The 12,201-nt window shown below is 48.3% G+C and overlaps 1 protein-coding gene across 5 annotated transcripts in view; it reads right to left on the bottom strand.

Moving 5' to 3' along the window:
• VWA8 (von Willebrand factor A domain containing 8) overlaps positions 1-12,201 on the bottom strand; it is a 265,675-nt gene that overhangs the window by 40,277 nt on the left and 213,197 nt on the right. For all 5 annotated transcript variants that reach the window (XM_039877207.1, XM_039877209.1, XM_039877206.1 and 2 more), the window contains exons 38-39: positions 7,509-7,617; positions 4,138-4,294 (exon numbers count right to left, since the gene is read on the bottom strand). In XM_039877207.1, coding sequence (XP_039733141.1) covers positions 4,138-4,294; positions 7,509-7,617 — 266 coding nt within the window. The remainder of the gene's footprint in view (positions 1-4,137; positions 4,295-7,508; positions 7,618-12,201) is intronic.

The raw sequence follows: 12,201 nt of genomic DNA on the forward strand, positions 1-12,201 counted from the left end.
CTAACACAGATCTCAAAAGCCTGACCACAGTCTGGTCTTCTAAGCTGCTGCATGTGTGTGTATACGCGCTATGCATGCGTGGATTGTCGGAGGTATGGGTCCAGGTGTATAGCTGAGACTCTTATCTAGAGTATATTATTATCACCTTGGGCTGAAATGAGAATGAATGGTCTCTATTCCGCCCTGGCAGGCCAAGCACTGGAAAGAATCCGTCCAGCACAGGGCAGCGTACTCACCGGCATCACATAAAGTTAGGCACAGACTCTCATGGGGCGGTGGGCAACCCCTGCCATGCCACCCGGCTGGGTTAGCTACCGCCAGCTCAGGTTTCAAGACCCAGCTCGAAGGCCACCTCCCACAGTCCTGCTCAATCTCTCTGATAATCATTCCCTTTCACATGTCTTCAACAGATATCTACTATAGAACCTATACACGTGATCGCTTTAATAGATATGTTTGTTTCCCTCGATCATAATGTTTTCAAACTTTATTTTCCATAATAAGAAATACGCTTTAAGACACTGAGACGTGGTACGCACAAATGCACGTGTGTATGTGTATATACGTGAGTATAACTGAATCAAAAATTCAATGAAAAATACGTTTACTGCATGTGTAGCACTCCAATATTCTCTTCTTTTCCTTTGGGAGAAAGGAACGCGTCTTATTTTTTTCTCTGAATCTGCATTACGATGCCTGACACACAGCGACATTCAATGGTGCTGTCGCACAGCCTTTGAAAATACTGACTATTAAAAGGTAAATACCTGACAGGCAAATAATATCTGAATGGTTGTTTCCTGAGGTGACATGCCAAGGTGCCTTCTAAATTTATTCTCTGTCCTGAAGATCAAAAACGAATGTGTGGATAGGACTTGACCACTGAACAATATCTCTTGTGTTTAGTCTTGGCAATCTCTTAAAGCCTCTCTATAAATTTTCATTAGATTAAGTTATGTCTCAAGTATCAAGGCTGACAGAAGCTGGGCACTGTGAATATCATGGGATATGCTACCTACCCCCTTCATACCTAGCAGGTCAATATGCTCTTTTCCAAAGAAGGGAGATTAAAAAAAAAAGTAGACATAGATTGTCTTTAGCAGGAGGACATAGACAGACAGACAGACAGGTAGGACAGGTGCACACACACACACACACACACATGGAGCCGGGCAACTGGTAAGTCATCTCGAGCAGAATGGTCTTTGTAGACAGATCAGAATTAGCTCTAGTTACAGAGCTACCTCTGGCACGACTGAGCTGCACTCAAAAAACACCACATGTTGTTCTAATTATGAAGAAATCTGGAACTCATATTCGGGGCTGTGTCAGCTTTCAGAAAGATCAGCTACAAGGTGTTCAGAAGTGATAACCCATTCTGAAAGGGAATGGGGAGAGAAAATAGGGAACTGTAGCCTCTGACGCGGGCGAGCTTCCCAGGGCCGACACTCTCGAGCCCACAAAACCAGCCGCAGATGGACTTTCTGCTGCGGGACCCGGGTCCAGGCTGCTGGGCGCAGCTGCCTCACAGCCTCGTCGTCTGCGCGGCTCTCTGCACTTGGGGGCTGCAGTCTGTTCTTAAAAGGGTGTGTTTACTGTTACGTAAGAGTCTGGGAATTTTAGTTCTCATTTTACTTTTTCGTATAGGTCAGACTTAAATACTGTAATTTGGGATCAGCTAGGAGGAAAACGAACGCGAGCTGAGATCCACGGCGGAAGGCTGACTGGTGCTGCCGGCGGCCGTGGGCGCGGTTTCCAGAATGTGCCCGCCTCAAACGCGCCTGAAGCGTGTGCAGAGCGCCTCGGCGTCTAGCTCGAGCGTGTTCGCGGCTCCCTGTTTCTGTCCTGCTTCCCGCGCACCTTGCGCTCGTCTACCTGTTTCTCCTCCTGAATTAGTCGATCCGACATACGGAACCAGTACTTGGGCGAAGTCCAGGCGTGAATGGATGCTAACTGAACGCTCGCTTGTCTAGAACCCGTCGGTGGTCTCGGGCTCGAGGCACGTGGTGGACCCCTCGAGGCGGATGGGGAGGTCCGCCTGTCACCTGGTTTTCGCCAGCCTCTGAATTCAGTGTGAGAGGGAGACACCACCGCTTGTAGGCACCTGTCCATTATTCTTGCCACAGACAGGTATGAATGTTCGCCATGCATCAGGTGCTAGGTGTGGGTGCCAGGGGCATGTTACGGAGCAAAGCGCTCCACCCTCAAGGGGCTTATTGTCCGTGGGGAGGCAAACGGCTTCGCGGGACTGATCGCACAGAGCGGGGGACCGATGGGAACTGGGAGGAAAGGCACAGGGCGCTGTCAAGCCTCACAGGAGCGAGCTCTGATCTGCACACGCCTGGGGTTGCAACACCGCTCTTTAGAAGTGACTGTTGGATGACAGTGAAGAATTATTTCTTTTTAAAAAATATAATAATCGCGTTGTGAGTTTGTACATTTTTAAAGAGTTCTTATCTTTCAGAGATATACCCTTAAATATTTATGATGAAAATATAGGATATCTTGGATTAGCTTCAAAACTATCTGGGGGTGCGGCCTAGGAGTGGGGCCTGAGTTTTCTTCTTGAACTTGGGGGGACAGGTCCATTATATGTTCCTCTCTACTTCTGCCTCCCCGCGAACTCCTAGTGTGGCAGAGCATCTATCCATGTGTCCACTTACTCAAAAATGGAGGCTGGACATTAACTTGTGAGATTTTGGTTGTGGCCACAATAGAAGCTCATTAGCTGGGGAGGGGAGCATGGTGCATATCTAGTTGGTTCTTTTCCTAAATGGATACCGTTTATCTGAGGTATAGAGCGATATTCTAATTCTCACAAGGCTTTTCATCACAGTTTACCTGTCACCTTACGCTTTTATTCCAAAGTGGTTATCTATCCTCGGACCCTCTCTGAGAAGTGGAGAGGGGGCAGTCGCTTATCTCCAGAAGGGCAAATGCAGGCACGGTGAGGACAGACGAGTGGATCCGGGTCGTCGGGAAGCCGGCGGCCGGCCGGAGCGCGGTGTGGCTGGCGGGGAGAACCCGCACGTCTGTCCCCACTGTGCTGCGCCGTTTCCTGGCAGGACGTGTAAGCACAGCGTGTGATGCACGGACAGATGCCCTCCGTGGGGGGATGACCTCGGGCATGCGAGCCCGCGTTGCTGATCTGCACCCAGCTCCTTCCATTGGGCGCGATGACGCAAACCCGCATCCCAAACCACTGCCGAGCCCCTCGGTCCCCAAAGAGACATGGTGCCGCTCCTTGGGCACTTTTCCCTGTTAGCTGAAGAACACGTGTGGATGGCTCTTGATGTGTCACGTGGCTTCCCATCTGTTAATGTCCCCATCGAAGTGACGCAGGACGGTCCGGGACTGTCTGAAAGCCACAGGCCGGCATCGGCCTGATTTCAAGGCCTCCTCCACCCACTGACCCGGCCTCCCAGTCAAGCCCACACCACACCGTTCCAGCCGGTCCCCTTAGTCCAGAGAGGCAGGGCTGTCGCCCATGGAACCCATGCTCACCCTGCCCAGTGCCTGGGCTGCTGGGTTTGCCCTCCCCAGGGCGAAAATGATTTGCCCTCCTCCTCGAATATGATTTCCAGATTTCTTCTGGATCCTCAGATCCAGCTGGGCTCAGGCCCCACCGCACAGCTAACCTTGGCCTGCCCTTCCCTGCACAGCCTCTACGCCAGGGGACTCCGGCACCTAACAGGGGTGTGTCTGAGTGTGAGTGTGTGTGTGTGTGCACTAGTCCTTTCTCCACATTGACCCACGAAGTCCCTGAGGGCAGGAAGGGACCCACGTAGAGGTACCTGAAGCCCCTGTGTGGCCCAGGAACAGAGGTGGAGAGAGCGAGTGATTCGAAGTTCAATTTCTCTCTAAGAGAAATATCTTTGGTTTTACCTCCCGGTGTGCTGTGTTCCACCTTCCACAGCGGCATGCGTAATCAAGACGTTTAAAAGAGCCCGAGTGGAAAGAATGAGGGGCCATGTTCAAGTTCACTCAGTTGTGCCTTTAGGAAGGGGCGGCTCTGGATTCCCGTCCGTGGTCCACGCTGCTGTGGGAGGTGGAGAACCGCACACACCTGGGCCTTCTGGGCCCGCTGTGCTTTCCGGCTCAGCGGCCGGCACCGTGCTGGATGTGGGCCCCGCTCACCTCTGCTGAAACGCCCTCTGGCCCATCTCCCTCGCGGCTCTCTTCACCTCCTCGGGAACCGCGTCCTTCTCCGCCTGGGAGACCTGGTACACTTTGTGGCCTGCGTCCAGCCGGTAAGGACCCCCTTTGCCACCCAGGCCGGCGGTGTCTCTTCCTCCTGCGAGGAAGCCGTGAAAAGCCAGGTGGTTACCAGTCCGGAACAGAGAATGAGTCAGATCACGAATGGATTAAAGGCCGTCCCGTGGAACATAATAACTGCACTTAAGTAATAGTTAAATATTCACATGACCTTCTTCTGGAAACAGGGTGTCCCGCTCCCCCGCTGTGTTCAGGATGCTTTTCCTTTTCTGTATCCAGCCAAATCTTATCCAGATTCAAGGCTCAGACCAAATTCATTGACCCGTAATCTCCTGACTTTGCCTCACAAGGATCAATATTCCTGTAACTCTTCATTACCTTTTAAAATTTATTTTTCTTTTCTCACCAACCTTACGATGGATGGATCGTATTTTAGATAACTCTGTACGTTTGCACCTGTAAGAGTGGCTTGACCGTCATAAACAGTATATATTTGTTAATTAAATGAACAACGCTTTCCTCATGTTTTCTTATTTTTCCTCAAAATAAGAAAGATGGCTAGGTGATAGGTACCGTTTCATCTGTTTTGCAAATGATAGAAATGATGCACAGAGAAGGAAAGTGACTTACTTACAACTTCATATCAGTGGCTTAGCCAAGATTAGAAAGCAATTATTCCACCGACTTCGACTTTTGGCTTAAATAATCTACAACAGATAGACACTGCCGGCTTCAGAACCGTTTTCGATATACATCCAAGTTCACATGCTTTGTGTGTATTATGTAATACTGCATAAACTGTGTATGCCATAAATATAGATCTAATGCTTAGAAGGCTAGGTAGGTAACATTAGAAGCAGTGCTGAGAACTTTGTCTAACTAGAGAGGATCTGCTTTGTCTAAATAGATTCAAATTCAAATTATTTTAAAACACTACGTTGACCTCAGGAATATATATATCCGGCAAGATTTGGCCTCGGGCTACCAGTTTATTACCCCTGCTTTGTAATGATTAATATACTGGGAGCCAGTTTCCTTTGCTCCTTCGCACACAGTCTGGGAACCGAGGACCCAGGGAGGGTGGCAGGGGCCCCTGCAGCGCGCGCGTGCCACACGGTACGGGGTGGCGCTGCGTGCAATCCGGGAGCCCGCCTGCCTGGGCTGCAGTCTTGACACGCTGCTGACGGGCCCTGGAGAAAAGCTCCTTAACTTCTGTGTCTCAGTCTCCTCTGCGAGATGAGGATGCTGACACCACTGACCTTGGGGCTTTCATGAGGCTAAAACGCTTAGGACAGTATTGGGTATGAAGTTAGAGCTGAGCGACTGCCCTTACTATTATTTTTTAGACACCTTCCAGTCACACAATGGAGGTCGTTTCTAAGTTTCGTAAAGTGGAAAATTTTAAAGCTTGTAGGCTTTAGTAAAATTATGCTACATTTTTATTTTCTCCCTTGGAGCCCGAATCGGTATAGTAAGACAAAAGCAAGAACTCAGCACGTATTGCGTCCCTTATCCAAGTCCAGGTAGGTCATTTCCTTTTGGGAAATACCAGGACGACAGCCTATTAATTATGCTGTTTTTACCCTTTGATTTGAGCACAGCTTATTTCATTCTTATTTAGAAATTTGTGGTGGGAAATTCCTTCTTGGAGATGGGAAATTCCTTCTTGGAGATGTGTAATTCCCGGCTCTCACTCGTGGATGGCCTCTAGGCAGAGGGGACCAGTAACTGGACAGTGACAATGAGCTACAGAGGCAGAAAAGCTATTTAAGTGACCTGCCTCCCTTCCTGGCATGAATCATGAATCAGAGCTTAAAACTTCCTAGGTGCCGAGATGACATCATTTTTCGAGGAAAGGACCCACAGCTGTTTGAAGGCGGGTGTCAGTGACGGTCAGCAGGAGTCACATGGTCCCTCGGGGTAGAGTGGGCACGAGGACAGCTCTTCATGACCTCCACTTCCGAGAGCCTTAAATTTGCACTAATTAAATGAAAATGCTTGCTGGGGGTTCTAGACTTTTAGGCATCATCTTGAAGCGAACAGTGGATATCCTAGATCAGTTCAGAGGCAGGTGGAGAACAGGCAAGGAGGGGCTTTGATAAAGCCAAAGGACTCAAATGACTTGTTGGGCCAGAGCTAAGTTCAGTACAGAGAATTCTGAGGGGAAAAAAAAAAATGACCGAGAGAAATAAAGAATCTGAAATAAAGGAGCCTTGAAAATTGAAAAATAAAGACTGCAGGAAGCAAAAGCAGGATTTTCAGTCTGGACAGGTATGTGAGGCGGCAGATTCAAGGTGAAGGGCAAGCCAGACCCTCCGCTGCAGCGCGGGCCACCGCTGGGCAGCCCACATCTGGCCGGCTCGTTACACGATGCGCTCCGTATGGATTCAGTCTTGCTGGTTTGATACCGATTTCCAGATCAAAGGACATTTCTAAAAATACCCTTTCTTTAGAGCTGAAGCTCGATGAATAAACAGGGTAGGCAAGCAGTCTGCAGGCCTACTTGACAGCGCATTGTCCCAGCACAGAAACCATTTCCTTCCCGGGCTGTCAAGGCCAAAGGCACAGACCATCCCTAAGGAGGGGGTAAAGTACGGAGCCTGGGCCAGCACTCCTCACGGCCGAGATAAGATCAGACAGTGCACACAGCCTGGCCCAGCTCCTGCGGCCCAGCGGTGGTGTCTGCTCCAGCTGCCGCGGAGACAGGAGTCACGGGAAAGCAGCCAAGAGGAAGGAACGGCCCCCGCCATCGGCCCCAACTGCGACCTACCCTCTTATCTCAAGTCCTGCATCCTCAGCCCTGCATCCTCAGCGCACTCCCTTCCGAGATGTGGAAGACGAGGACCATTTCTTCTCAAAGTCAGTTAGTCAAGAAAGAATTTTCTATAGCTTCCTGCCATGATCCCAAGGGCACGGAGTTTAAAAGAAGGGACAGACACTTGTAATGACTACATTCTTCTCGCCAGGTCTCGTGCTCAGTGCTCGATGATCATAATCTCATTTAATCCCCACCCCAACCTGGGAGACAGTTGATATTACCCCCCTTCTACTGATGAAGCGACTCTGCTAGCATCTGCGTGGCCTTGGGTGGCACAGTCCGTGGGACTCCAGATGCCAGCATCTTCTTATGTCCTGACGTCATGCTGGGGCAGAGGGCAAGGGCACAGTCCCCCTGACTAATGGCGGAGGCAGGAGAGGCATGCTGGTCGCCAAGCCCCTCAGGGGTGCTGTGCCGCCTCCACGGGCTTGTGAAGGCTCAGGACGCCTGACCGAGGAATGGCAGGGCTACCAACCTGTGCCGCCAGCCCAAGTGTTGCCGCCCACGTGGGGCATGTTGTCTGGGTCCTCCTTCCCGTGTTTGGGGGAACTCACGTCTTTACCACTGTCTCTGTTGATGGTTATCTAGAAACGAAGAATTGAGACATTATCACTATTCCATGACCAACCCCGGAAGCTGCAGGACAGAAAGAGGGCTTTTCCCCTCAGCCCTTAAGGCATCTGACCACCTCAGGCCACAGGATGCAACAGACACATTTCATCAGATTTAACATCTAATTAGGTGGGAAGAAGAGAAATTCAATTAAAAAAAAAATTCTTTATAAAAACAAACAAACAAACAGAAAAGGAGCTGGACTGGGTCACAGACGTGCCTCAAGCATTTATACAAGGAATGAGACCCGCCAGAGGCAGGGAGGGGGGTCTCGCCAGACTGGCACTTTCTCACCGGTTTAAAAGGCTCACTGCCCAGCTGTTCCAGCTGAGTCACACACGGCAGATACGCGCCGACCTATACACCTGTCAAAGCAGCCCCGCTCACTGACAAACGTCATTTTATATCAAACGGGTGGAGAAGCAAAACAAAATGTGTCTGTCGTGCTTCAGTGAGGTAATGTTATACACACAGACACTAAAAACTGCTTATTTATTTTCTGGACCCACTCTAATTTTATTATGGTATTTCGCAGCTTTCCTAATTCATCTTTATTTTAAAACTGGATTTACTATTTCTGCAGTTCGAACAATAAGCGGCATTTCAGCCTTCCTCTGGGAGAGCCTGTGGCTCGTTGGTCCCCAGTTTCATTCAGCACAGATTCTCCGAAAGGACTGACCAACATGCAGGAAATCCCGCCCTAGGGAGCGGTTTCATGTGTATCATTCCACAATAAAAAGGACCCGAAGCAGTCACAGTCCACGCAGCCTATTAGCCTGCTCCCAAAGGTAACGATGTTCAGGGCAGACCGTATCGAACGTTCATTTATTTGTTCAAATAAGACTTACAGGAAAATGTGCTGGCAGGACAACAAGCAAGGTGCCACGGGCTCCGACAGCCACAGAGGACCCGTCACTGCCCTCAAACCGCTCACAGTGAGCAGGGGGCTCGTCCTCGGTCATGAGCGTGCTGCCAGCTCGGTCTTTACAGGCTGGCCCGTTCATGCTAGAATAATCTGGATGTCAGGATCGATGAAGGTACGTAGGTAGCTTAAGGTCTTTGCAAATAAAATGGCTATTAAGAATGAATTCAATATGACTTTCATTGTCTTACATTGTGTAGAGATTTTAATTAACTGGACCTTTCTGCCAATAGCTTTGGCAGCATTGACAGAATTTCTGTCATAACTTCAGAATACTTTAAGAAAATTCAGCAGCCAGGACATGATGGTCGATATGAATTCCACACACACAATCATGCTCTAAAAATGGGTGAACGTAACTTTCTTCTTCTTCTTCTTCTTTAAATTAAACTATGCGGAATAGCTGGTAACATTTAGAGAACAAATGAATATTTAAAATACTTCCCCCCAAACTCGCCACCGCTTCCCAACTCCTCCAGAGGTAAGCAGTAAATTATAACATGGATACTGACTACAAGAATTCTAGGCCAGCACTAGCCAATAGCGTCTTGTGTCCACAGCACTGTTTACACAGGTGGCCGTGAGCCCAATGTGGCTATTGAGTACTTGCGGACCTGAACTTTATATTTTAAATTTATTTAATTAAGTAAAATTTAAATTTAAATAGCCACACGTGGCTAGTGACGATCTCACCAGACAGAACAGCACAAGGACAAGCTTCTCAGCCTGGGAGACACTGTCTGCAGCTCTGTGACAGGTGTTCTCCACGGGAAATGAGGAAAATGAGAAACAATTCAAAAGTGCGATAGGGTTTTACTGTTGCTAATTGCCTACAGTCTAACTGATTTTTAAAGCAAATATAAGGGAGCTTGCATTTGTTATGAAGAGATAAGCTTATTCTGTATATATTTATAATAATAAATAATATTTAAATAGTACATTTATTACAACAATGCTGTCACTGTTTAAAACACGTCTGGATTGCTTCTGAAAGGATCTGCAGAGTCCGCGGCAAATTCTTTTTTAATACTTTTAATGGTGGCACTCATGTGTTCTGTAAAAATTGATTTGATTTTTTAATAAACAGCCAAAAGACACTTGGGAGTTTATTTCTGGTATAAACTATTTGCTAATTTGCTATGTACATAGACCTTTTGGCGAGTCAATAAACTTCTCTGGGCCTCAGCAGAAACGAAGGGGGTTGAACTCAATGATTCCTACTGTTTCGCCTAGTGCTGACATGCTCTGACTAATTTAAGGTGATCGAGCTTGGGTTTTAGTCAAAACCAGGTACGAGTTTTTTGAGACTAGTTTGCTTATAATTAGTGACTGTTCTACAGGCCAATTGTATAAGAAAAAGTTCCAAAAAATGGTCTGAGCAATGACAGAATTATTGGGATAACTGTTTTGAATACCGTTCCTGTGTGTGTGTGTGTGTGTGTGTGTGTGTGTGTTTTCAGGTATCTTGTTTAAAAAATAAAGCAAAAAACTTCAGAAGAGGTATAGAAAACAAATTTCTATGTGTCCCGTAACTTCACTTTCATCAAAAATTAGTTACCTCTTTTAGACATTTTACACAATCCAGCAATGCTGCTGTGAGAATAGCTTGTTAAGTACTAAAAATGATGGACAAGGCAAAAGAAAAATCCCCTCCCTCACCTCCCCCTGCTACCTGCCCACCTCACCCCCAGCTACCTCCAAAATCATGCTCCTGAAGTCGTAAAGACACCTATAATGAGCCGCCAGGGAGGCTGAAAATTGGCTATGAAATTTCTGGGCAGAAAGGAACTGGCCTGTTGGTTGTCACCTGCGTGTCTTGCCAGGCCATCTGCTGGGAAATCATTGCTCGCCCTGCCAGGAGGGCAGCTCCACCCCCACCTCAATGGGAGTCTAGAGACGTTTCAACATCGGCACATTCTTGACAGACATAATCATCAGCCCATTTATTCCAGAGAAACACATACATAAAATTCCAGGGATACTTAAAAGCAAGGTACATGGGGCGATTATGTAACTTTGTGTCCTTTTATGAATGCCATTATATTCACAGGAATACACTGCTCCAGGTGGGTGGAAGGCTCGCATCTGTCAAGGGGTTCGAAAGCCATTTTAGGGCATCTCTTACATGAGTTGACAACAATTCATAAAAGATACTAGGCAGGAAGTCTAGGCCAGTCCGGCCCGGGACAGGAAGTGGAACAGACACTAGGGAAGGCCTGTCATTTGAGGGAGCTTGTTTCCTGGGGGCAGGCGTGTGCTATAGAACCACTGGTTGCTCAGACAGCTGGTAACTGCCGAGTGCTCTGCATGCAGAAGGCGTGGAGAACTTGGACCGCTCCTCCTCGGAGCGTTAGTTTCATCCAGAAAGAGCTCCAGTCAGTCACTCCAATTTCTGAAGTAGACACACTGTTTTCACTTAACGGATCAAAATTTTCCCCAAACCACAAAATACTGTGGACCCTCACAACTTTTGATGCAAACGGATGCACATGCTCAGAGCTTGGATGTATTTCTCGCAGCTGACACAATCTGCTTCCTTCCTTTTAGGTGACTGTGCCTAAGAATCGTTATCCTTTTTTCATATGAATTCAAATGGAAAGGACATGGATCTTGTAAATTATAACTCAGAAAAATGTTCCAGGGTAAAGCGCCCCAAAGCCAGAGCAGGGAAGGGACATGACTCATTAAAGCCCTGTAATTCTGGGCAAGGCTCATATATTTTGGGCTCCTCCTCAAGCTCATAATTTTTAAAAACCATCAGTCAAACGATATAAATAGCCAGAATATAATCCTGGAAGGAACATTAGCCCTCGGAGGTGTGGGGACAACACAGCTGAGTCCCTTTTTCCAGCAGAGACGAGGTGGGGCACAGCAGCCCTTCCTTCTCGCCTTCCCACGTCCACTCCCTTTCTTCTTTTAAACAGAAGTCAGACGAACCGCGGTCGGCTGGAATTACGCACATTCGCCTTTGCCAGTGATTGGTCTAGGGGAAGGCAAGTGACCGGAGATGCCCGAGAAAGTCTGTCAGGAGGTTTCTGGGACGGGCTTCCCTCCCGGGTCAAAGAGCTAGCTCACGGCCCTGGACACACCAGCTTCCCTCCAACACGCACGCGCCCGCCGCCTGCGGACACAGAGCGAGGATGTGATGCGCAGCGCTGTAGCCTCCACCTGGTGACTATGCGGCCAGGGCAGGTGGCGGAAGGAAGGATGGAGGAGCCTGTGTGTCTGACCGCATTGCTGAGGTGCAGAACCAGCCCCGGAGCCACGTACCTCTGACCTTCTACCTACGTAAATAATCAACGTGCTAGTAGCTGAAGCTAGTGAGTTGGGTCTTCTGCTACTTGGAGTCGATTGCATGAAAACCGATTCATGTATTACAGGACGAATGAGAGGGGCGGGCCAAAGCGATTACCTCCATCGTTCGGCAGATGTCCTACTTCTAATGAGAAGATGTGCTTTAAATGCTCTGATCTCAAAAACTGCCATAAAAATATCGACGGAAATCCTACTCACTGCAGTCGCCTACAATTTTCCTGATTGCTTAGCAGGCAGTTGAATTCATTCATTCGTTCACGCTCTCATTCAATCATCTCTGTGTGTGTTTACGGTACATTTACCACTCGGTGGGATACAG

Source organism: Pteropus medius, unplaced genomic scaffold (assembly GCF_902729225.1).
Source record: "Pteropus medius unplaced genomic scaffold, Ma_sr-lr_union100, whole genome shotgun sequence".
NCBI lineage: Eukaryota > Metazoa > Chordata > Mammalia > Chiroptera > Pteropodidae > Pteropus > Pteropus medius.